The 25,123-nt window shown below is 48.3% G+C and overlaps 1 protein-coding gene across 4 annotated transcripts in view; it reads right to left on the minus strand.

The window, feature by feature from the left end:
- EYA2 (EYA transcriptional coactivator and phosphatase 2) overlaps positions 1–25,123 on the minus strand; it is a 267,975-nt gene that overhangs the window by 71,448 nt on the left and 171,404 nt on the right. For all 4 annotated transcript variants that reach the window (XM_073880319.1, XM_025875419.2, XM_073880317.1 and 1 more), the window contains exons 8-9: positions 24,700–24,842; positions 18,386–18,469 (exon numbers count right to left, since the gene is read on the minus strand). In XM_073880319.1, the coding sequence (XP_073736420.1) occupies positions 18,386–18,469; positions 24,700–24,842 (227 nt within the window). The remainder of the gene's footprint in view (positions 1–18,385; positions 18,470–24,699; positions 24,843–25,123) is intronic.

Below are 25,123 nucleotides of genomic sequence, written 5' to 3' on the forward strand. Positions count from 1 at the left end.
AGTGCCCACTGCTTCCATCCAGCACCGACGCATCCCTCCTCAACACTGGGAGTCTTCTGCTTCTCATTATTTGCCCAGATTGTGCTACTTTGGCTTATTGTCCACTGAGAGGGCATTCTTACACAACTAGCAATGTGTTTCTAAAGAAGCGGTTCTTCAAAAGACATTTATTTAATTTATTGTTATTATGATATTTATTATTCATTTACTCTACAAAGACTGTTTGCTACATAGCAGGCTCAGGTCTAAGCACTTCTCATGTATGAACTCGTTGATGCTATGAGGTATTACTCATACTACACCCATGCTACAGAGGTGGAAACAGAGGCCCAGGGAGGCAAAATGACTTGACTGAGGTCATGTGGCTAGGGAATAGAGCTGGCTTTGAACTTGAGCGGTCTGGCTCAAGAGCCCATGTTCTAGACCAGAGGCAAACTTTTCTAGACCCAACGAACTTTCCTATAAAGGGCCAGATAGCCAGTGTTTTAGGCTCTGTGGCCCATATGGTCTCTGTCACTCCTCAGCTCTGCTGCTGCAGCACAAAAACAGCCACAGACACTATGTCAATGGATGGGCATGGCTGTGTTCTAATAAAACTTTATTAAAAAAGAAACAGGTGTAGGCCAGCTTTGGCCCATGAGATGGATATAGTTTGCCAACTCTTGTTGTTGAGCACTGTGCTCTACTGTCTCTTTGCTCTCAGACAGTGAATGTCCCTTGTACATGGAGCCCACATTCTAGGGGAGGGGGAGGGCCACGAAAAAGAAATTTCAATTCAGCTAGTGACCGGTGTTCTGAAGAAAATGAAACACAAAGATGTGCTGGAGGGTGAGAGAGGAACTGAGAGAGCAGGACAGATCAACCGTGTGTGTGTTTGGGGGGAAGGCTACTAGAGGTGGGGTGGGCAGGGAAGGTCTCTCCGAGGAGCTGACACCTGAGCAAAGACCCCAGTGAAACAAAGGAGCTGGCCACGGGATGCTTATGTAGCAGGAACAGCAAGTGCAAAGGCCACGAGGCAGGAACAAGCTGTGTGTGTCGGAGAACAGAAAGAAGGCTGTGGAGTGAGGGTATTAAGTAAGTGGGAGCGGGAGGAGAGACCCAGGCGGGATAATCAGATGAGGCCATGTGGAGGAGTCTGAACTTTATTCAAAATGTGACTGGAGACCAGGGACCAGTTTCAAGCAAGGAGAATGAAACGATTTGATTTATATCCAAAATAGATCACCAGGGCTGCCTTCATGGCACTATGCCATCCTATTGAGCCAAAAACCCGGGGAGGTAGGTATTGTTTTTTTTTTTTTAATTTTTTCAAGATTTTATTTATTTATTTGATAGAGAGAGAGACACAGCGAGAGCAGGAACACGAGCAGGGAGAGCGGGAGAGGGAGAAGCCGACTCCCCGCGGAGCAGGGAGCCCGACGCGGGGCTCCATCCCAGGACCCCGGGACCATGACCTGAGCCGAGGGCAGACACTTAACCACTGAGCCACCCAGGCGCCGCAGGCATTGTTATTATACCCATTTCACAGATGAGGGTCTGAGGCTCAGCAAACCCCCACCATCCGAACAGACGGAACTCAGCTCCAGGGTGGTCTGCTCCAATCCCATCCTTTCCTCCCCTGTCCCTCAGCCCTAGCGGATGTGATGTCGGACCGTCATCATGTGATGTGCTCGGACCATCATCTCTCAGCCCAAAGATTTCTTTGTGTTGAGGATCAGGAAAGCGAGGGAGTTTGGCACGAGCCGATACTGGCCTGGTTTCAGTCTGCAGAGAAGCTAAACAACTTACAAGCACTGACGGTGTGTCAAGGAATGACCAACAGTGTCAAGGGTCCTATCACCCCCCAACCAGGGAACCTAAAGAATGGGAGGAGGGTAGGAGAGAACAAACAACCGTTTTGAGGAGCAAAATCAATTTCCTCTTCAATGGTGACAGAGCACTCAGCATACTGTCAGCTGGACTCCCAGCATCTACAGAAGGACCCTGAGAAGGAGCTAGAGGTCACTCCATGTGGCTTCTTCCAGTCCTGAGGGAAATGTTCTCATAGACATCCATCAGGACACAGGGCTCCTCTGCCCTCCCACTTCAACTTAGCTCTCAAAGTGCAGCATTGTTGAGAGCAACAGAAATTCATTCATCCATCCCTTCATTTATTCTACAAATGTTTACTGAGTGTCCTTTATGTGTCGGGTGCTATTACAGGCATTGGGATACATCAGCAAACAAAATAGTCCTATAAATGAATAAAGCAAGATTTGCCATCTGTCTGATGGCAGGTATGCTATGTACGGCTGCACAGGTTGTGCACGGCATCGCTCTAGGGACACCATTCACATGGACCACCATGAAAGTGGTGCCTCCTAGGGTTGAGCAGTGCACATTCTGTACTTCTGCCAGGTGGTAGAAAACACTACAGAAAAAAACTATGGCAAAGAATCTGTGTCATGTATGTGGGCTGTGTAGGAGGTGTGGCAATTTCATAGAATGGTTAAGGAGGTATTTGCTGAGAAGGAGGCATTTCAGAAGATTTTCGGGGGAAGAGGGAGGAAGCCATGTGGGAAGAGGAGCATCTCAGATAGTGGGAACCAAGTGTTCAAAGGTCCTGAGGTGAGAGTGTGTCTGGTGGGTCTGAGTACCACCGAGGAGGCCAGTGTGGCTGGGTCAGAGTCGGGGGGGAGAGGAGTACTAGAGGAGGGCATAGAGGTAATGGACCATACTGCTTAGGGCCACAGCTAAGGGCATGGACCCTGGGAACCGGTCAGATTATGTTTCATCTTCAAATGTTTACTGAGCACCGATTACATGCTGGGTAAGACCATGCAGGCTCTTGGCCTCCATGTGGCTTACAACATACATGTGGAAGGGAGTGTTTGCTATTCTTGTCAGCACAGCATCCAGCACACCTGCTGGTAGTAGCATCATAAGTGTTTTTTGGGAGCCTGAATTTCATCACACTCTATTTGTGCAGTTATGAGGAAGCTGACCCGCTTAACCCCAGGGTGACTGGTTCAATCCAGGTCAAGAACAGCTTTGTCTGGGACTTGGCTGGAACTACTGGGAAAGAGGTAGTCTCTATTTACTGGGGTTACTGAGCTGGCAGGATGTTGGTCTTGTGCTGCTAGGGGGTGCATTTTTGCCACTGCAAATGAAAAAAAAACCGAGTTCTGCTGACACTGCTTGAGCCCCTGGATTCAGCCGTACCTGAAGCCGATACACCCCTGAACATTTTGGTTATAAAAGGCAATGAGTTCACTTTTCTGCTTGTCAGCTTAAGTTGGGTTTCTGTTACTTATAACTGAAAGAAAATTGATTTGACAGCAATTATGGGGCACATCGAACGTGCTGTGCTAGAAAAGTAGGGATATGAAGACACAGTCACCATCCCTGCACTTGAGAAGCTACAGTCCAGTTGGGCAGACAGACAAGTAATGAGGTGATAAAACATCTATCTGTAAGAGGGGTAAGTGCAGGGTGCTAAGGGAGCACATAGGAGGGATGCCTAACCCAGGACAGTCAAGGAAAGCTTCCTGGAGGCGGAGACATCCAGGATAAGACCTGAAGGCTGAGTGAGCATTAGCTGGGCAAATGGGTGGCAAGTGAGAAAAGCATTCCTAGTGAACGGCACAGTACAAAGCCCTGGAGTTTCTTGGGGCAACTGCAAAGCTGTAGCCTAAAATATACACTTGAGAGTCTCAGAGCTGAGGCGGGAGAGGATCTGGAAGGGTCTGGAAGCTGGCCCACAGAATTTGGGCTTCATCCTGTAAATGAGGCACCAAAGACAGCCATACTGACAGAGACTAAGCAGCTCACGTGAATGGACAGAACGGGCCAGGTGGGACACAGGGCCTTGTTGTCCTTCATTCTCCACCTCCTGCTGCGAGAAATATTTAACTTCCTGCTTGACTCTTCCTAGAGAGAGACAGCAGTGCAAGGGAGAGTAATGATGACTCATATTTGGCCATATGCAACAGGGAGTAGTGGGGACTGTGGCAAACTGGAGCCCACCGGCCCCGTTTAAAGGGGCAGCTGCGATGCAGCTCCAGCCAAGCGATGCCATTTGGGATTGTGGGTGCCTCGTGGCCAGACCTTCTGATTTTTCAGGAGAACCCAGAAATCTGAATTTTTATGTGAAATCTCCCAATTTTATTTTTTAAAAAAGATTTATTTATTTATTTATTTATTTATTTAAGAGAGAAGAGAGAGCACGCACGCGTGAGCAGGGGGAGGGGCAGGAAGAGAGGGAGAGAAAAATCTCAAGCAGACTCTCTGCTGAGTGTGGAGCCCGACGCAGGGCTCGAGCTCACAACCTTGAGATCACAACCCGAGCTGAAACCAAGATTTAGAGTCTCAATCAACTGACTCACCCAGGGGACCCTCAAAATCTCCCAATTTTAGGGGCGCCTGGGTGGCTCAGCTGGTCAGGCGACTGCCTTTAGCTCGGGTCATGATCCTGGAGTCCCGGGCGTCGGGCTCCCTGCTCAGCGGGGAGTCTGCTTCTCCCTCTGACCCTCCCCCCTCTCGTGCTCGCTCTCTCTCAAATAAATAAATAAATAAATAAATAAATCTTAAAAAAAAATCTCCCAATTTTAAATGCTGGCCAACTAATTTAAAAAATGCAACAAAAAACATGGTTGAGAGTCACTTGTGGCCTTCGGGCCCCCTCCCTTCCCCCTAGCATGGTGTCCTGCATAGGGAGGAATTGGGTTGGAGTGAAGGTCTGAACGTTGGCCCTAGAACTGGGGGTTTTGTGATCGGCTGTCATGTGCTCTGATGGCCTTGGGGCTCAGAATGGCCTTTGGAGCTCTTGGGTCTGATTCCTTCTCTGTCACTTGCTAGCTTGGTGGTCTGAGGTGGTGTCCTGGGTAGAATGGGGATCACCACATCTGCCTTTGTGGGTTTGTCTTGAGGACCAAGGGGATGACTTGTGACCCAGTGCCATGCGCATGGGGGGAGGGGCTTATAGCGTTTATCCCTATAATTGAAGGCTTCTGGGTATGGGTTATATGCTACAAACTGAAAGTCACCATGAAAGTAAATTTTTTTTTTTAAAGATTTTATTTATTTATTTGAGAGAGAGAGAGAATGAGAGATAGAAAGCACGAGAGGGAAGAGGGTCAGAGGGAGAAGCAGACTCCCTGCTGAGCAGGGAGCCCGATGTGGGACTCGATCCTGGGACTCCAGGATCATGACCTGAGCCGAAGGCAGTCGCTTAACCAACTGAGCCACCCAGGCTCCCGAAAGTAAATTTTTTTTTTTAGCTCTTTCTTATACACATAAATTTGACAATGGGCAAAATGAACCAATTCCTCGAAAACCACAAACTACCAAAACTCATCCAGGATGAACTAGCAATAAGCATTTAAAGGATTGAATTCATGGTTAAAAACCTCCTGAAAAACAAAATCTCCAGGTCCAGATGGTTTCACTGGAGAATTCTACCAAACAGTTCAAGAAGAATTAGCACCAATTCTCCACAATCTCTTCCAGAAAACAGAAGACGACACCTCCCAACTCATTTTATGAGGCCAGTGTTACCCTGACCCCAAAACCTGATGACAAAATTACTTAAAAAAAAAAACAACAACAAAACTCCTCATTTTCTGAGTAAAAAATGTGGATTTTTTTTTTTCCAGTTCCAGGCAGTTGTATCCCTTCAAAGGTACCCACAGTACCCTTTGGGAAATACCACCTGATTCCGAGGCTGGTCTGTTGAGGTCAGTGGGGCAGGAATATTATTCTGATTTTACAGATGAGCAAACACCTCTCTAGTTCCTAAATATTTCCATCAGCTCAAAAGAAAACCCCACACCCACAAGGCAGCTGCTCCCCACTCCCCACTCCCCCTAGGCCCTGGTAACCACCCACCTGTGTTCTGTCTGTGTGGATTTACAGATTCTGGATGTTTCGTAGAAATGGAATCACACGATGCAGGCTTCTTTCACGTAGTGTAACGTTTTTAGGGTCTGTCCACGTTGTAGTTTGGATCGGTACGGCATGCCTTTGTATGCCTGAAAAACGTTCTACTGTACGAACATCCTAGCAAGTGTTTATCCATTCATCCGTTGATGGACATTTCCAAAGAGGTTCTACAACTGCGTATTTCTACTTTGAACTAGGCCCTGTGGGGGGGACTTGGATCCGAGCTTTCCCCCCTCTGCCATCAGAAGGGCCTACAAGTTCACTCATTCACAGAGGAAGTGGGGGAAGTGGGCATGGTGGGGGGAACCTCCTAGTTCCCCAATACAACCTCGCTGACACCTTCCTGCCATTCACCGAGTGACACCCTCATCCCCAAAGGCTCACAGCAATTCCAGTGAGCTTGGGACAGCTCAAGAGCCCTATTGTTGGAAAATAAGTACCGTAAAAAGTGCCGGTGGGGTGAGGGGGGAGGCAGCTTCTCAACCTGCTAGTTAAGTGTTAAGGGAAAATTGTTCCCATTATTTAGGTTTGCAGGGTGCCTAGGATTGTTTTTTTATTCCTTATAATTGTGAGCACCAACCCCTATATTTACAGAAGACAAAGAGCTTCTTGCCCGAGCCCAACCGACAATCTGTTGTAGGTTTTGCATAGGAGATTTAAAACCCCCTTATTATTATTACTTTTCTCAGATCCCCTTCAGCAGTCACTGAAAGGTAGAACTAAAGAAGGGAACAACAAAACAAAACAAAAAGGTTGGCCAAAGAAGTCTTGGGAAGCGGTCAGCATTTGTTAAATTTGTGGGCGGAAAATCAGGGGTCTTAACCAGCTTGAAAACCCGCAACCTAAGTTGATTCTGCAAGGAAATGGTCTCTCTCCAAGCAGCAGAGAGCACAGGGCTTCAAAGAAAGTCCCTGCTAATGAGCACTTTTCTGACAACCCCAAACCATCTCTAAAATATATTTTATGTTGGAAATAATCCTTTAATGCTCTAAAATACATAAGCAGAGGCACTTGGCATGGAGGCCCACGGGCTCAGGGAAGCACTATTACAGGGGATTAAATCTACAAAGGGTACCACCCCCTGCCCATGGCCCCTCCAACTGTCATTCACCTCTCAGGCATCTTTCAAAGCATTTCCAACCTCTTCCGCACCCACCCCCGCCAGAATGACAACCACAGATGCTTGCTTCTTGCCCTAATGGATGGAGTGAAGCGGCCAGCGAAGTCACCATCCCTGGTCCTACAAAGAAAATAATCACCACTGTCGAAGGCCAATCAAAGTCCTCATTTCTTTATTAGCCACAAAGACTAAATACCTTTCCCTTAACTGAAAAGAGAGCTGGAGGGGGAAAAACAAAGATTTAAATACAAGGTTTAACCCCCAGTGGGGGAAAGAAATCTCCGACTTCCTCAGAAAATCCTTTCCAAATTGTATTCATCTTGACTTAATCCACATCTACCGAGTGAATTAGGCAGTATTTATTTTGAAAATCTATTTTATAGAGTTCCAAGGACTCTGTTTTCCTTGGGCAGGGCTGACTCCATTTCAGAGCTGGAGGCCGCTTCGAGGGCCCCACCAGGACTTTAAACTTCCAAGGTGCTAGCCTCACATGGCTAACACAGTGTAAATAAACACAGCTGAGCCCGGAGAAATTGGAAGGTTTTCTCATTAAAGAAATAAAATAAACAGATGTCCTTAAGCACTTTGGCTTGTGTTTGTCAAAGGATGGAAAGCTCTCGACGTCTGAGCGGCAGAAGTGAATTAGAACCGCATCTCAAGGTAGACGGGGTAAAAAGAAAGAGAAGGAAAGAATCCGTGGTCCTCTGAATTAACTAATAGTCCTCCAGGGAGGGCACTTTTGATTTGAACCGTAGCGACTTCTACAAATAGTTTTTAACTGCTGGGTCATAAAACCGGGGTTTTTTATTTCTTCTCAGTTTGTAAAGTGGTAACGGACAGGCTCAGCCGTGTATCGCCAACTGGATCTGATTGAATCCTGATGGCACTGCACTGGGTATTGGATTCCGGAATCCGAGCCGGAATCACGTAATAACACCCGCTGAGGAGTGGGGGAGGACTGTGGCTGGTCTGAGGGGGCAGAGGGGCCGTCGGGGCGGGGGGGGGGGGGGCGGGAATGAGCACAGAGCCGAGATCTGGCCAGGCTCTCTACCCAGCCTCTTCCAGACGCACAAAGAGGCTGGCGGGCGGGCCGGATCAACGAGTGAATTCATGGCTTACATCTTGTGGCACAGACTAATGTGTGAAGGGATCACCTGCGAGTCAAGTTTAAATGTCTGCTCTGGTTCAGTGCATCTGGGACCCAAGACTCTGCATTTCTAACAGCTCCCTGCTGATGCGGGGCGCCGGACCACACTTCACGTTGCCAGGAGGGGTTATGTGACAACAGGGTGCTGACAATGAAGAGTTCCCATTCCTGGAATCGGGAGGAAGTCTGAACACTCGGACCTCCTTGGAGTCGGAGTCTGGGTCTCCCCGGAAGCAGCCCCTGAGCCTAGGAGTCCGCTGCGAGTTTATCCGAGAGGAGACCCCGGGAAGCCCGGGTGGCCGAGTAGGGAAGTGGGGGCAAGGGAAGGAAGTCAACAGGGGCGGGTCAGTGAGCGGGTCATTGCCGTGTGCAACTGGGGCCATCCGGGAGACTGAAGAATCAGCCCCAGAGTGTCACAGGTCCTGGCAGAGGGAAGCCATCGTGCCCACAGGAATGGGGAGGGCTAAGGGCACAGGGCGGGGTGCTCACAGTGCCGCTGTAATGGAAATTCCATCCCAGTCACCTAATGAAGATGATGGTGATGTGGTTCTAGCGCCAAGTCATCCCCGCAAGAGATGAACCCCTGCAGCAGTGCTATGGCAAGCTCTGTGGCGCTCTGAGCCGTAGGGCGTTTAGATCTCCTCAGGAAGGGCGGAGAGCCCTGCGTGAGGACACTGGGTGAGGAGCACTGCTTCCCTTCCAGCTTTTGGAGGAGGGGAAGGTGGTCCTGGTGGTAGGGGTTTGCACCCCTCTGAGTGAACAGACCCCCAGCCGTAACAGCTTCCCTGGACAGATGCCCATGAGGAAGGAGACACTGTGTTTCCGAGAGGATGCTAAGTGCACAGCTCAGAATGACCTGATAGAGCTTAGAGGTCGGCTGGAGGGAACCAGGGGCCAGCGATCTCTGCCCCCACAGGTCCCACACACTCTGGGCACAACCCGGCCTCGGTGGGTCACAGATGTGTCTCCAGGGACAAAGGAGGCACCATCCACGAGGGGAAGAGCTCCACAGTCCACCACTCAGTGAGGGGGCTGAGGGGCACCTGAGGGTGTATGTCCTGTCAGAGGTCCCCACTCTTTGAAAACTCAGGCTTGTTGTTGCCAGACCCCAGTTTTCAAGAGAAGTGAGACATCCAGATTTTTATGTAAAATACCCAGATTTAAAAAAACTGGCAGGGTGCATGGGTGGCTCAGTCAGTTAAGCATCCGACTCTTGGTTTCAACTCAGGTCATGATCTCAGGGTCGTGGGATTGAGCCCTGTGTTGAGCTCTGCACTGGGAGTGGAGTCTGCTTAGGATTCTCTCTCTCTCTCTCTCTCTCTCTCTCTCTCTCCCTCTGCCCCTGCCCCTGCATGTGTGTGCACTCTCTCTCTCTCAAAAAAAAAAAAAAAAAGAGAGAGAGAGAGAGAGAGAGGGCGCCTGGGTGGCTCAGTAGGTTAAGCATCTGCCTTGGGCTCAGGTCATGATCCCAGGATCTTGGGATTGAGTCCCACATCAGGCTCCCTGCTTGGCGGGGAGCCTGCTTCTCCCTCACCGCTTGCTTCTCTCCCCGCTGCTAATGCTCTCTCTCTCTCTCAAATAAATAAATAAAATCTTAAAAAAAAAAGATATAAAAAAATATCAGCAATGAATTGAGAACTTAAGGAAATGCCAGGGGACCAGACTAAACCTGTCTTTAGGCAGGTTTGGCCCTGCACTGCCAGTTTGAAACCTCAAATCTTTTCGGATTGAGGAAGGCATGGCCCTTTAAAGGCGTGACATGGAAGGAAACCCTGGATAGGATTCTGCTCAGGCAGGCATCAAGGGCAATCTGGCTCCAGCCCAGGGCCCCCACCTGCCAAAATGTCCCTGGCCGCTACCCTGCCTAGAGGGGTCACTTGCTCAATACTCCACGGCCTTCACTGAGCCCCTCCTGTGGGCCAAGCTCTGGGTGAGGCCAGGCCAGGCTGGCACCCAGCATCTTGGCCCCGGAGAGAACGTGACAAGCCCCTGTCTTGTCATGTGTGTGGACATCTGTTCCCTTGAAGGCAGGCACCCTGGAATCCCATTTCTGCAGTGCTTGCAATTGCTCACACTTAAAACTCCCTGCCTGCAAGCTATTTATTTATTTGTTTATTCAACAAATATTTGTCAAGCAGATGTGCCAGGCACTGTTGGGTGCCAGGGGATGAAGATATGAACACATCAGACCCAGTCCGTGCACGCCTGGAGTTCATAGTCAAGCAGGAGTTCACTCCAGTAGCTTTTCATTTTTACCCTGAGAACATTTACATGGCTCGCTGGGCATGCTGTCTAGATGCATGGTTGAGAGCAGTGGGCCACACCCTGGCTTTCATTCCTTCCAAGCTGGGTGACTATGGCTGAATCACACCACCTCTCTGAGCATCAGTTTCTCCAGAAATGGGTATAATAGGAGCAGCCGTGCCTTACAGATTTGTGGTGGGGATTCAGTGAGAGAGAACGTGCAAAGCTCAAGAGTCCTTGAAGGATGCTTGTCACAGCATTGTCTGTGCGGGTAGGGAGTTGGGGGAGCCTAGGAGTCCTCCTCGTGCAGAGGGCAGAGAAGGTTAACACGGAATCCAGAGCAGTGGTTAGACGCAGGGTATGGACATTTGGGGTCAGATCAGTCTCTGTGGTGGGGGCATCCTGTGCATTGTGGGATGTTTCACGGCATCCCTGGCCTCTAGCCACTAGATGCCAGTAGCACCCCTCTAAGCTGTGACAACCCAGAATGGCTGTGACATTGCCAAATGTCCCTTGGGGGCCAAGTCACCTCCAGTTGAGAACCACTGAGTCAGAACACTGGTGTTGCCTGTAGGATGACGTGGAAGGATCCAAAACCACAGAGCAGGAGAGAAGTGAGAAACACAGGGTATTTAAACAACGCTCTTTACAGACGTGACACAAATGTATGCAAAAAACCTGTACATATGTCATAGGAAAACAAACAGAACCTACCACATTAAACATGGGGAGGGGAGGGGGAAGATCCAAATGGGTCTAAAAGGAAACACACATTTTTACCCCTGTGAAACAAGAGAGGGGCTTTGTGTGCACAAAGAATATGAATAACTCAATGCCTGCATGTGAGGTCCAACTTAAAAAATAATAGTGCTCACAGCAGAGTAGTTGGCATATAGCGCACTGTGCAAAAAATAGGGGAATTTGTTCAAGAGGAATTTTCTCGTTGGCACTAGGGGGCGAATAAGTCAGGTCTCTTCAGAGGAAGACCCTGGGCAGAAACTAGGACGTCTCTGTAGCCCAGTGTGAGAGAATAAGGAATCATGCTGCGTTCTTTATCTGTGGTTGGTTCTGCCTTCAAAATATATCCAGATTGCCACACTTCTCACCACTCCGCCTCTACCACCCTGGTCCAAACAACCATCCTCTTTGAGTTGGACTGTTGCAGTTGCCTGCAAACTGGTCTCCCTGCTTCCAACCTTGCTCCCCTGTGGTTTATTCTCCCCAGGGGAGCAGCCAGAGGGATTCTTTAGAAATAGAACTCAGACCCTGTCCTTCCTCTACTCCAAGCCTTCAGAGTAAAAGGCTGGTGAGTTACTACTCTTCTCCTTGCTTGCTCTGCTCCAACCATGTCAGCTTCCTTGCTGTCCCTAAAATCCACCAGGCAAACTTCTGCCTCAGGGCCTTTGCACTTGCCGCTCCCTCTGCTCTTCCACCAGATATCTGTTCCTCGACTTCGTCTTTTTTTTTTTTTTAAGATTTTATTTATTTATTTGAGAGAGAGAGAGAGAGAGAGAATGAATGGTGGGGATGGGCAGAGGGAGAGGGAGAAGCAGGCTCCCCACTGAGCAGGGAGGCTAATGTGGAACTTGATCCCAGGACCCTGAGATCCTGACCTGAGCCGAAGGCAGATGTTTAACTGACTGAGCCACCCTGGCGCCCCGCCTTAGAGTCTTTATTCAACATTGAGCTTTTCCATGAGGCCTCATTCCCTGGCTACCTTTTCTCAAATTTAATTTCAATCCTTCTCCCTTGAAATACTTCAAATACTTCTAAGAACACCATCCACAAAGTGAAAAGACAGTCCACCAAATGGAGAAAACATATTTGCAAATCACATTATCTGCTGTTGCAAAATACTGCAAATCACATATCTATCCAGAATATATAAAGAACTCTTATAAGTCAATAAGAAAAAGACATATCCTTAAAGAAGTGGGCAAAGGATCTGAACAGATAGTTCTCTAAAGAGATACTACAAATGGCTAATAAGCACATGAAACATCACTAGTCAACATAATTAGTCATTAAGGACATGCGAATCAAAACCACCATGAGATCCCACTTCACACCCACTGGGAGAACTATGACCAAAAAGACACTAACAAGTGTTGGTGAGGAGATGGAGAAATTGGAACCCTTACACACTGCTTAGGGGATCATAACATGGTGCAACTACCCCAGAGAACAGTTTGGCAGTTGGTCAAAATGTTAACCCTAGAGTTACCATATGACCCAGCAATTCCACTCCTGGGTACATACCTAAGGGAACTGAAGACAGGTGTCCCTGCAAAAGCTTATCCTCAGATGTTCGCAGCAGCATTATGCATAAGAGCCCCAAACCCAGCTGTCCCTCAACTCAGGAAGGGACAGACAAAATGTAGTACAGTCCGTACAAGGGAGAACCACATGGCAATGAGAAGGGCTGGAGTACAGGTGCCCGCCACAGCATGGATGGGTCAGATCTCAAAAACAGGAGGCTAAGTGAAGAAGCTGGTCACAAAAGACCACACATTGTTGAATTTATTTTATAAGAAATGTCTAGAAGAGGCAAATCTATGGAGACCAAAAGTAGATTAGTAGTGGTCAGGGACTCGGAGAAACAGGGAGTGACCGCTAAGGGGCACAGGGTCTCTTTTTGGGGTGATGACAATGTGCTAAAATTAGATGGCAGTCATGGCTGCACAACTCTGTGAGATCCTAAAAAGCACTGAAATGTACAGACGGAAACGTATGGGTAGAGCACACAGGATTCTATCTCCAGAAAGCTGTTATTAAAAAGACACACACAACTGGTCCCGGAGTTGAGTTTCCAATTGGTACTGAGCTGCCTGGAAGGCAAGGCACCAAAGGAGGAGTCAGCGCCGACCTGCTGTGAACCCCGGGGCGGGTGGACTGCCGATGAATCCCTCTTAAGAGTCCTTTCCTGGCCACAGCAAAGAAAGGCTCCTGACCACCTTGCATTTGTCTAATCCAGGCTGGAAAAAATAGAGTTCAGGGACTGCTAGGAGCGAGGTGGGAGGAGGAGAGGTTAGGGAAGAGGCGGTGACTGTGGGCCGCTCCAGCTCTCCGGGGAATTTCTAATGGATCCACAAGATGAGGGAGGTACTGCTACCAAAGGGAGGCTCTGGCGCTGAGCACTGGGTAGGAAGAGATGGAAAGGAAGTGGAGAGATGACAGCCTCGAGCAGCACATGCCTCTGATTGGGAACAGGAAGAGAGCCCAGTTTCTGTTTGAAAATTCAAACACTCTGTTTTGAATCAGTCCTTAATCATTTTAGCTCTGTTGGTCTTATTTCCTTAAGTAAACAGCAAGTTACCCCTTTGGCTGGGACCACAATTAGTATGACTTCTGCTTTCCTGTACAGTGCTCAATGCAGTGGCCACAAGCAAAGAGCCACTGGGCCTCGGCATGGATGTACAGGATGTCTCGGCCGTCAGAACCCATTCTGGACCTCCATGGTCCTCACCCTCTTCTGGAAAGAGCGTTTCAGTGTCCTTTGGGAAACATCTCTCCCCCATTCTATGCATTTGGTTGGGGCGGAACTGACCTGCTCCTCCACTCTCTCTGGGCATCGGCTCTTGATCTAGGCTGGCTGACCAGAGCCACAGAGGTTGGGCCAATGAGATTCAAGCCTGGGAGCTGTGCTGGAATTCCGGAGGTATGTCTTTTTCAGTTGGGACTGCTGACAGGGAGTTGCTATATGGAGAAAGTCGGACGAGGGATACAGAAAGACCAAGCCCTGAGAACACTGCTTGTGCTCCTGGATCCAGCCCCACCTGAATTCCAGGTACCTCTGAGTTTTTCAATTTTTGTGATTCAATAAATACCCTTTATAGCTTAAACACTCCATGCTTCAAATGGACTCCTGCTTGATCCTGGCTATTAATAATGAGTTCCACATAGCTGTAGCTTCTGGAAAAAGCACAAAGAGAAAGAGCTGTGGGCCAAAAGTCAAAGCCATGTGTTTTAGTTCTATTATGACTACCTTGACTATATCACCTCCCTGTGCCTCAGTTACTCTGTCTGCAAAATGGGGCTCATACTCCTGTTCCTCTAGGTCCTCGATACTTCTCTGACTTCCAAGTTTATCGCTGTAGCCCAGATCTCTCTTTGGAGCTTTAGACCTACAAATATGATTGCCCTCTAGGATCTTTTTCCTCAACATTTTCCTCTTTCATTGTTCTTCTTATGAGATGGTACTTTGTGCTAGGAAATGCTAGCTGTCCTCCGATATCCATTCTTCCCTTCTCCCTCCAGAATAATAGAATTCCTGAACTTCAATGGTGCACGTGACCAGACTACATCTCCCAGACTCCCTTGCAGCTACATGTGGCCATGTGGTCAAGTTTCGGCCAATGGGATGTGAACAGAAATGAGATATAGATATGTCATATATATATACATACACAGATTCTGAGTCTGGCCTTTAACAGAGAGGGAAGGAAAATAAAAATAAAGTAAAATAAAGAGGTGTAAATTCTCCTCTTCCTGTTCCCCCTCCCCACTGACTGGAATATACACATGGGGGCGAGCAGGTTTTACCTTGCCAATGAGGGCAGTGTTCTGTAATGGCAGAGGACATATAGGCCTTGGCGCCTGGTGCTGGTGTGTAGCAGCCCTACCAGCTCGAGCTGCTCACACCTGGACTGTTACTTCGAAGAGACAAACTGTTTTGTTTAAGCCATGGTTATTTTGGTCTCTCTTGGGGCGGCTGGCTTTAGCAAATAAAAAAAGCCCCTCATTCCTCACCTAGGGGGAGAGAGCTGGAGGAGGGAGTGGTGAATTCTAGAATTGGAGTGAACCTGGCACAGGGGACTTGGATGCTCCAAGAGCTTCTCATCTCAGTTTCCCCTGGGCATCCTGGGGGCTCACAAGCAGGCAAGTGAGCCTGAAATACGATTCTTACTCTCTCCTGGGTGATCTTACTCTCTCTGGGCCTCAGATTCTCCTTCTATACCATGGCGACTATTTGGGCATGTTGGTCTCCTAGGTCCTTCCAACTCTGACCTTCTGTGTTTCCGAAATTCTAGGACAGATGTTGGAACTCAGATGCCAGTGAGGCCAGGAGGGTCCCATAAGTGGGTTAAACAGGCCAAGTGGGGGCTGTGGTTCAGCTGCAGAGCAGACGCCCCCCCCCAAAAGGCCAGTTGCTACTCAGCTCCTATTGATTGCTGCCACATGAGAATGCAGGATTGCCAGATTTTCTAATTTTTCAAGAAGAGTTGGAAATCTGGATTGTTTTGGTCTGTGCAATCTCCTGATTTTTAAATGTTGGCGACAAATTCACATTTTTTCAAACACTCTAGGGGCCAAACAAAAATGTCTGCAGGCTGAATTTGGTCGTTGGCCACCAGCTAGGCATTTTTGTTTTGATACTATTTTCCTTCCTTCCTTCAACAAATATTTATTTGAAGCCTTCTAAGTGGGGGGTTCTGTTCTATGCACTGGGGATAAAGCAATGAACAAAACAGGGCAAAAAATGTGCCTGTCATCATGTAGCTTTCATTCTAGAGGATCGTCCTGACTTATTCATGCAACAAATATTTATTGAGCAATTCTGGCCCAGGCACTGCTTGGCTGGGTAGGTAAAGAAGTGTTCACAGACCCTGCCCTCATGGTACATATAACCTAGAAGGGAGACAGACTGTGAGTGCATAATTATAGATGAAAAACTCAGTAATAGGGAGAGCTGCAATTTGCATAAAGGGGAGTGGTTAGCAAAGTCCTCTTGAAGGAAGCTACATTTAAAATGAGAACTGGAAGTAAGATTTCATCTAGTAAAAGAACATGGTAGAACATTCCAGATTACAGCAGAAGCTTCCAGGGTGCCCCTTCCCCATGCGCCCTCAGCTGTGGCCATTCCTGTACACGCAGAGGCTTTCAATTGTGAGCACTGTGCTCTATGGCTTTCTTGGGGCAGGCCAGAAGTGCAGGGAGGTAATACTCTAGCAGAAGCCCTCAACCTATGATGGAAGGGAAGATGCAGATAAATATCCCAGCAGCCTCACTCGTTGGTGGGTCCACTCCGAGGCGTGCTCTACAGAGTCTTCCAGGGGCCGCAAGAGGGACTGAGCCCTAGTCAACTGCGGCAGTAACTCTTTATGCAAAGTGCATTGGCTGCCTCCCTTCCCCCACCTCACTTTCCTACTCTGCACCCTGTGCTTCCTGGGAGAGACCTAGCGGAGATGGAAGAGAACGTGGCCAGGTTTGAGGACAGAAAGCAAGTTACAATGAGTAGCGGGAAACGGGGCTGCAGGATGGGGCAGGAACGAGCTCATGAAGGGCCTTGGGAGCCTGGGATTAGGGTTTATCCATGGGGAGGCCAGGGACCATTTTCCAGCAGGGAAGTGACACAACTAGGCTTGTGTTGTAGGATGACTCCCCCCCCCCCACCACCCCCGCCCTGTAGGCAGCTATAAAGGGCAAGATCGACAGCTGGAGGTGGAGGTGGCTGGGATTAGGTGGTAGGGTTGGGCAGAGGATCAGGTAGCACGGGCTCAGAAAGGTGCTCTGGGCTTTGTCCCTGTCTTGAGGATGCCCAGTTTGGTTTCAGCAATGGTGGTGATAGAGACACAAAGACCATCCCATCCCCAAGATTACACAGCCCTACACAGTCCACGAGAGCCCAGCTGTAGCATGCAGCTGTAGGACTTCAGAGTGGGCTATCTCAAAGGGCAAGAAGCGGGGAGGCATGCTTTTTAGCGGGTGGGGGCTTTACTGGGGTGGTGAGAAAAACCCCAAAACACCCAGACCTAGTGGGTATCTCACTACTACAGCCCCTTTGGGATGGCCCCACTTTTTGCAATGGCTGCCAAGTCCACTCTGGTGTTTTCCGCAGCTCTGGACTCTGCCATCTTTTACCTAAGCTGTGCTCAGGGCAAGAACGCACGCCGGATTTCCTGTAGGCACTGCTAGACATATTAACGGCATTCCTACGTGGCAAGAGATTTCTGCACCACCGACACCATTTTTGTATTCTTTACAACATAATGGCAGATGATAAATCTATCTTGCTAATTACACATCCAGCTTGTTATAACCCCCATAAAAACACGAGCAGCTGGAAAAGCCATGAGGTGATGTCAAATCATATTTCTGGTCTCTAAACAGAAACAGAAATATTTTCCAGGCGCTGGTGAGTCTCATGGTTCCTACCCATGCGTGGAAGCAGCTGCCAACAGGTCGGTCACCTCGGACGAGATGAGAGCTTGCCTGCTCTCCAAAGCTCTGCCCCTCCACCCCCACCTGTCTCCCCAAAGGGACGGCCTCCATATGTGGTTTGCTGGGAAGCCAACAGGACGAACGCAGAGAATCGGCAGGCTTTGGGTGTTAGCAGCTGGGTTCACTTTTGCATTATGAGGGTGGTTTCAGTGTTTCTTCCATTCACCACCACTCAGCCGATAGCCTTTGCCCAGAATTCTAACCGGATGGTTCCCTGACATAATTTGTCCATGATACGTTTGCAAAGCTGTTGCTAAGGTCCACGCCGGAGAGGACAAAATGCCTCCCCCTCATCTCAGAAAAACGGAAGGAAAATGGAATTCATCTGCTGGAGACACTAAGATAAACAACAGGGAACTAGAAAAATACTTTACCTCGTTTTTTAGCTAAGATTACTGTTTCTGGCTGCAGTGTATCCTCGCCCTCTTAGGAGGGAGACAGCTAAAGACTCTGAGCTTATATCCTATCGAGTGGATGCTAAACGCTTCTTGTGTTGGAAGAACGGCATGGGGGACGACAGAAGGGGAAGCTAATTAAATTTTCACATGTCGAGGGAACATTCCATAGGAGCTCTCAAACCCAGAATGACCCAGAGGGGCAGCTTTTGTTGGAGAAGCCGCCTCATAAACTGCCCCCACAATTCCCAGGACAAACCAGCTGGACAGACTGTCATGTTGAAAAAAAAAAAAAAAAAAAAAAGACAGAGAGAGAGAAGAGACAAAGTGGATTCTTACCTTCCCGTATCTGGATGCAAAAGTCCCGGTGAGTAAGGAGTGAAAAATAATTATTGTCTCATCCAAATCCCACACGAACACACGCTGTGATGAAAGAGAGGAAGAGAATGGAGACAAATGGACTTGCTTGCATCTGACTTAATGTCTGCAGAAATTAATTCCCTGGGAGGAGAAAGAAATCTTGAAAAACATTATCTTTAAGTTACAAAACATGTGACTCACTGACTCACTGGGTCCCCATCCAACCTCAGCTGTGTAAAGTGTATTCTGATGACCACTTTTGGGCTCCTATCAACCCAGAGAATGCCAGAACCAAGAAGCCTGTTCTTGCCTTCCACATAAAAGCTCAAAAATGGAGGAGTTCAGGCCAAAAACAACAATAAAAGTCATATAATTCATTTGAAAAAATGAAGTACTACCTTTTTTTGCATTCTCCGCTCACCGTAAGCCCAACTACTTCTCAATGCTCCTGTTTTTAGCAATTCTGGTGACTACCTCCGTAACTCTGAGTAACATACTTACGCCTTCTTTATTTACCAGTTTGCCAACTTCAGACAATAATAGCTCTTGACTGAGTAATGCAAAAGATGAGGGTTTAGCTCATGGTAATGTCCCTCATTTCTCCGGGACTTTACATTTTTCACTTATGTGAGCCCCTCTAGTTCCAAGACCATCCACTTTGGACACTCTCCCTGGCTAAGACAGTAAATCCCCTATGCAAAATTATGGCTGTTGGTGTCCCCACCACCTCCCCCACCTCTTCCTCACTCCGATTTGAGCAGTGTTACCATTCCTTTCCCACTGCCAGCGTGGATAGACTGCTTCATGCTTTTGGTTTCAGGGTTGTACTTCAATCTTCTGTGCTCTGTCTAGATCTTGGTTTTCAAAGTTGGTAACCAGTAAAGAACACTCACATCTTGTGATTACTGGTCACTGCAGAGCCAAGGAACCCGCTGGGATTTCGCTTCCTTCTCTGTGTGTCCAGTGTCCTAATCCCAGAGCCACTTTCAGGAGACCGTTCCTCTCATTAAGGTCATGTCTTCCCTGTGGTCCTTCTCAATTAAAATCATGCCACCTCCCTGTTTGTTCACATAGGAGCCATGCCTGTCTGGAATAACTTTCTGTTTTTGCAGGAGTTTATTAATTGCTTTAATTCTTTTCTTGTTTCCAATGATGTGTCTTCATTAGAATCTCAAATTCGGCCACACCCTCTGTGTCAGAGATGTTCCTCCTCGGTGACAGAATGTTCCAGTGTGCACTGGATCATCTTCAGGCTCACTGCAGAGCTAGTATCCTGAGATGTCCTTTTATTGCATTTCCAGGAGAGAGCCACTGTTTCCTAGATCCCAAGTCTCTCTCTTGGTTTTCTTTTCTTTCTTTCTTTCTTTTCTTTTTTTAAGATTTTATTTATTTATTTAAGAGAGAGCAAGTGAGCACAGGCACGGCGGGGGGTGGGGGGTTGGAGTGCAAGCGGAGAGGAGCAGAGGAGGGAGAGGGACAAGCAGACTTTGCGCTGAGCGCAGAGCCCAACTCGGGGCCCCATCCCAGGCTCCCGAGATCATGACCTGAGCTGAAACCAAGACTTGGATGCTTAACCAGCTGAGCCACATAGGTGCCCCTCTCTCTTGGTTTTCTTCCTTGTTCTGCTTGAGTACATCCTTAAGCTGCGTCTTCTGGAAAGGTGCTTAGAAAGTAGAATTCCTACATATCTGATCTATCTAGATTTTGCTCTATGGTACCTCTGGGCACAGAATTCCAATTAGAAAACAATGTCCTCTAGATGTTGGACTGCATTCCTCCATTAGCTTCATGTCCAGTGTGACTGGAGAGAAGTGTGATGTTTCATTGATCTTCAGTCCTATGGAGGTTTTGCTTTTTTCCCCCGCTTGGACACTTTAGGATCTTTATATTAGCAATCCTCAAGTTCCCTAAGGATACACCTAGGTGTGGTCTTTTGGCAATCATACTGTTTTTAGCACCCAGCATTTTCAATCTTATTTCTTTAAATGATTTCCTCCTACCTTTTCCACTGTTTTCTCTTGCTGGAATTTCTGACAGTTAAATTAGACATTTTTTGATAGATAAGGCTTATACTTAAAAAATATACATTTTCTATAATTTTGTCTTTTTGATCTGTGTTCTGGGGGCTTTCTTAAACATTTCCTCCCAACCCTTCTATTAAACTTCTGTCATTTTAAACATTTCCAGTGACTCTTACTTTGTCTCTGAGTAATTCCTTCCCAAGAGCCTCCATTTCTTATTTTATGGATGCAAGAGCTCCTTTGGATCCTTATAAGAAAACCAATCATAATTTTCCTACATTCCTGTTTTTTAAATTACCTGTCACTTGTCCTATTACCTTATCCTGGCCTTATTTTTCACATTGTTGGTTTTCCTGATGATCGCTGTGTGTGAGAGCAAAGGGCCTGACTATGTGTATAGCTGGTGGTGGGGGTGGGAGCCAAAGGCACCTACTCAGTCTGCCATCTCGAATGGGCCATCCTGGAAAACTCTCTGTAGGTGAACAGCTGTACTTACACACGGGCCTTTGCCATGCTTTTAACAGGAAAGGGAAGGGTGGTCTGTAGGAGGAAAAGGTCAGTTAGTGCAGGGGTTTTCAAAGCAATCAGCAGATCTGAGCGTTATTTTGTGAGTTTTGGGGTCTAGTTATAGTTATGTGTATGTATGTGCTGGGTTATGGTGTTAAGTGTAGTTCTTATGGGTCACGGTAAAAAAAAAAAAAGTTTGACAACTACTGTTTTTAAGGAGGGCTTCCGGGTTTCAATATGCTAAGTCCTTGTTTATCTGAACTAACTCAGTTGGATCAGTGAAACTGGGAAATTTTGGTAAGGAAATTCAAAAAAAATCAGTGAATATCTTCAAACTGAATGCTGACTCCATTCATTGACCTACTACATTCCCTCTGAAGAAGAAAGTCTGTCTCCCTCCCCCGCCCTAGATCCATTGTGGGTAGGTTCCTGGTGGCTATTCTGCAGGTGACCCTACTCCTTAGCCCACTGTGGTTTGGGCCAGGGAAAGCCCCTAATCCCAAAGGAGTCAGAGGCCTTTCCTCGGAAACTTGAAATTGGAGCCTAGAAAGACATTCCTCATCTTTGAATGGCAGTTGGCGGCCACGTGATCTGAAGGGCGGGGAGGGCCGGTCTCCAGGGAAGAGAGGATGAAAGATGGAAAGACCCCCCCACGCTCTTCCAGGACCTGGTTCCAGTCAGAGGCAGAGCGAGGCTAGAGGAGGGTAGAGCCCAGGAACCAGTTCGTGCCTGCGCTGAAAAGATACCGTGGTTGGTCGGTCGGTCGGTCGGTCGCGGGGGATTCTAGCACCGGGGCTTCTAGCACCTGCGCTCTGCCACATGGGGAGAGAAGGTGAAAATGCACTTCCTTGCCCCGTCTGCCTCCTGGTTCCAGTATCTTGCTGACACTCTGCTGTCCCCTGCCCTGGGGTTCTGAAAGAATCTTGGTATCCCTAAATAACTTCTGCTTTTTCACTTAAGCTAGCTCAAGTTGGTTTCTGGCACGTGCAGTCGAGGGATTTTAACTAATCTACACTCAGAAGTTCTCTCCTTTCCACTTCTCTACATAACTTCTCTCTCATGGGCTTCCGTCATTAGCAACACTGCCAAAGACTCGGGAGGGGCGGCTGGGGCAAACCCGCCATGCCGACATTAAGCACAGAAGTGAAACACAGCTCGCACCTTTTCAACTGTTCTTAACCAGCGGTTCTTCCCTCTGGAATCGAGAAGCAGAGGTTTCCAGAGTGATATTGCCCCGTAATCCCCGACTTCCATGCCACCCCCACTGCCTTCTCAGTTTAGCGGAAAATGTCTCTCCACCCCCACCCCTACCAAGAGCAGAAGCCACGTTAAGTGACTAAATAATGAAAGAAAAAAAAACACTGATGTATGCACTGCTCTTGGTGATTTCCTTAGATCTGCACTTGAAGCTGCAGGAAATCCTCAGAAATAGGGGAGGCAGAAAAAGCAAAGACAACCTGAGGCAAACAGATTTTCTTCTAGCCTTTTGCAAAGGCCTAATCCTGCTGAGGGGATAGTGTAAAGTCTCCTCGGTGTTGGAAGGAGAGGGCTTCGAGAATTAGAGGAAAAACGAGAACAAATCCCTTGGCTGAGAGCCGTCCCATGAGCAGTGAGGATGCTGGCTCTGTGGCAGGTCCCCAGGGGGGCAAGCTCTCAGTGGGGATGGCTGCTGGTCTACCTCAGGAGGCTGACCAAGGGTAGGAGACAAGCACGGTCTTCAAAATATTCAACACCTTCTGGGACAGCTGGAACAGACGCTGACCATCAACAAGCACTAACAACCCTACCGGTGAATACTGGTAACTAGTACCGCTCTACTAGTGAACGCTGGCTAAACCTCAAAAGCCCTGGGGGTGGGTATTTGTTGTGGGGGCACTCAGCATCCGTCCCTGCCCGATAAGAGCACTCTGGTTTTCTTTTCCCCTTGTGTGCTGTCTTGGTGGAACTGTCAATCAAGGGCAAGCCTGAGCCAGGCCAGTGGGATGCTGTCTGCTTGGAATCAGACATTATGTCAAGTGTCTCTAGACTCTCACACGGTTTACTCTGTAGTAGAGGCAGCATCCTCAAGGTTCCCGAGATTCCTCAGCACGGCCTGTGTTTGTTACTGTTCTTTCTAACCTTGGTTTTATGACTTTCTCTCCATGTTGCTCCCTCTCAGTAAATTCCATTTTGCTTAAGTAACCAGAACTGGTTTCTGTTGCTTGCAACCAAAGGATTCTATCTCCTACTCCAAGGTTCCCATCTTCATTTCTACACCCAGCATATGGCACGGAAACCCATAAGTCCAGAGTCTGGCTGGACTCTCACTGACCACGGCGGGTACTGACAATGAGGAAGGGAGGAGCCACCACCTCAAATCCTGGACACGAGGGGCTCTTATTCTGTCTTCTGGGACCACTTGAGCGCTGAGATTCTCATACCATTCTGGGGGCAAGGGGCCCCAATAACGAGGTGGAGCTTCTTAACCACCCTGATGGGATGGGGACTTAGAGTCAAAATTACATTGACTTTAAGGAAATGATGAAAATGGTATTTCTTAGCACATCTGAGTTTGTGGGCTGAGCTTTGTAGTTGCTGCATACATTGTACAGGATGAGTTTGTGGGCTGAGCTTTGTAGTTGCTGCATACATTGTACAGGATTATGAACAGAGATGGGATGATGATGCATTCAGATCTCTTGGCATGGACCCGGACTTTGACAATACTGCCCATATACCCATAGTGCACGCAGGCCAACAGATCTGCCCTCCTATATTTCTGCCTTCGGTGAAGAAGTATGAACTAACGGACATGCCCATTTTTTTCTCCCTAGATATTGATTGGTTGCTTCCATCTGTTTTTTGGGGCATCTGTTTTGCCTCTGTCCCCACTAGTACCCTTCCCCCTTCTCTCATGCATGCGGTTCTTTTTTGTTTGTTTGGGAAAACGTCAGTGCTTGACCAATAATCTTCTACTTGCTTTATTACAATAAAGATTGGCACATCCCTCAGACTCGTCCTTCTCAGCCTGGGTTGTACGCTGGAAATCACCTGGGGAGCTTTAATATATTGATGCCTTTGTCCCTTCCTCCGGGAACTGGATTTCACTGGTCTGGGGTGCAGCTTAAGAATGATGGTTCTCAATGCTCCCCAGGAGATTCTAAGGTGTAGCTCAGGTTGTGAGCTACTGTCTAAGAACTCCCTTGCAATGTGTACTTAATTAGTCTGGGATGGGGCCTGGGCACCTGCATTTTAAAAGGCATCCCAGGTGATACTCTTATGTAGCCAGAGTTAAGAACCCTCTAACCCAGCTGGGAAGGTCCACTGCCCACTGGTGTCTTTACCAGGGCCGCTCAAAGTGTGGTCCTCAACCCTGCAGCATCAGCATGTTCTGGGAACTTGCTGGACATGCAAATTATCAGCCCCCTTCCCCCCTCCCCGCCCCTGAATCTACCGAATTGGAAACTCTGGGTGTGGGGCCCAGAAGTCTGGGTTCTCATGGGCCTCCAGGTGATTCTGCTGTTGCCTACATTTGAGAACCTGTGTTTTATGTTATTTCCTATCTCCAGGGTCACTTTTCCTAGCCTGGTGTGTCAACAGTGCTTCCTTACGGCCAGCACAATTCCCTATCTCCCCATCAAGTGTTCTTTCCCCCATTACAGAGCTTGGTGGACACAGAGGGCCATTCTCCCCCCTGTGCGTGGACAGAACTCTGCTCCCCACGCTCCCGTTCCAGCCACAGGTGGAGATTACATTCACCCAGTCAAGCAGGCAGTCTGGAGTTACCTCGATCTCACTGTCCCCTGCTGGGGATGGGTCACTGCTCCGCTTGGAGCGGCCTCGGAGCTTCCCGTCGGAGGCCCGGTGCGGCCTGTCCGCGTCTCCCTCTTTCGCTGGCGTGGAGGGCCCATTGTGCGTGTTATATTCCCCTGGTGCAGGAAAGGGAAGGGTGGACATATCAGAAGCTCTGCTGAGTGTCTCCTCCCAGGAAATATCACCGCACCAGAGCCAAGCTAGGCCCCATAGGCAGCACAAAAGGCAAAGATCTCATGGAATCAAAACTGCTCTTGATGGTCCCCTTGGCTGCCTATTCATAACCATTCACTCACGGAGCAAAGATTCACTAAGCAGGCATAGTCCCAGGCACTGCTTCTCACAGTACTTAAATTTTAGAGGGAGGAACGGGGCGTTAGACAAACAAGTGAGTATC

The sequence above is a fragment of the Callorhinus ursinus genome, unplaced genomic scaffold (assembly GCF_003265705.2).
Source record: "Callorhinus ursinus isolate GAN/ISIS: 27379988/994484 unplaced genomic scaffold, GSC_fseal_2.0 scaffold38, whole genome shotgun sequence".
Classification (NCBI taxonomy): Eukaryota; Metazoa; Chordata; class Mammalia; order Carnivora; family Otariidae; genus Callorhinus; species Callorhinus ursinus.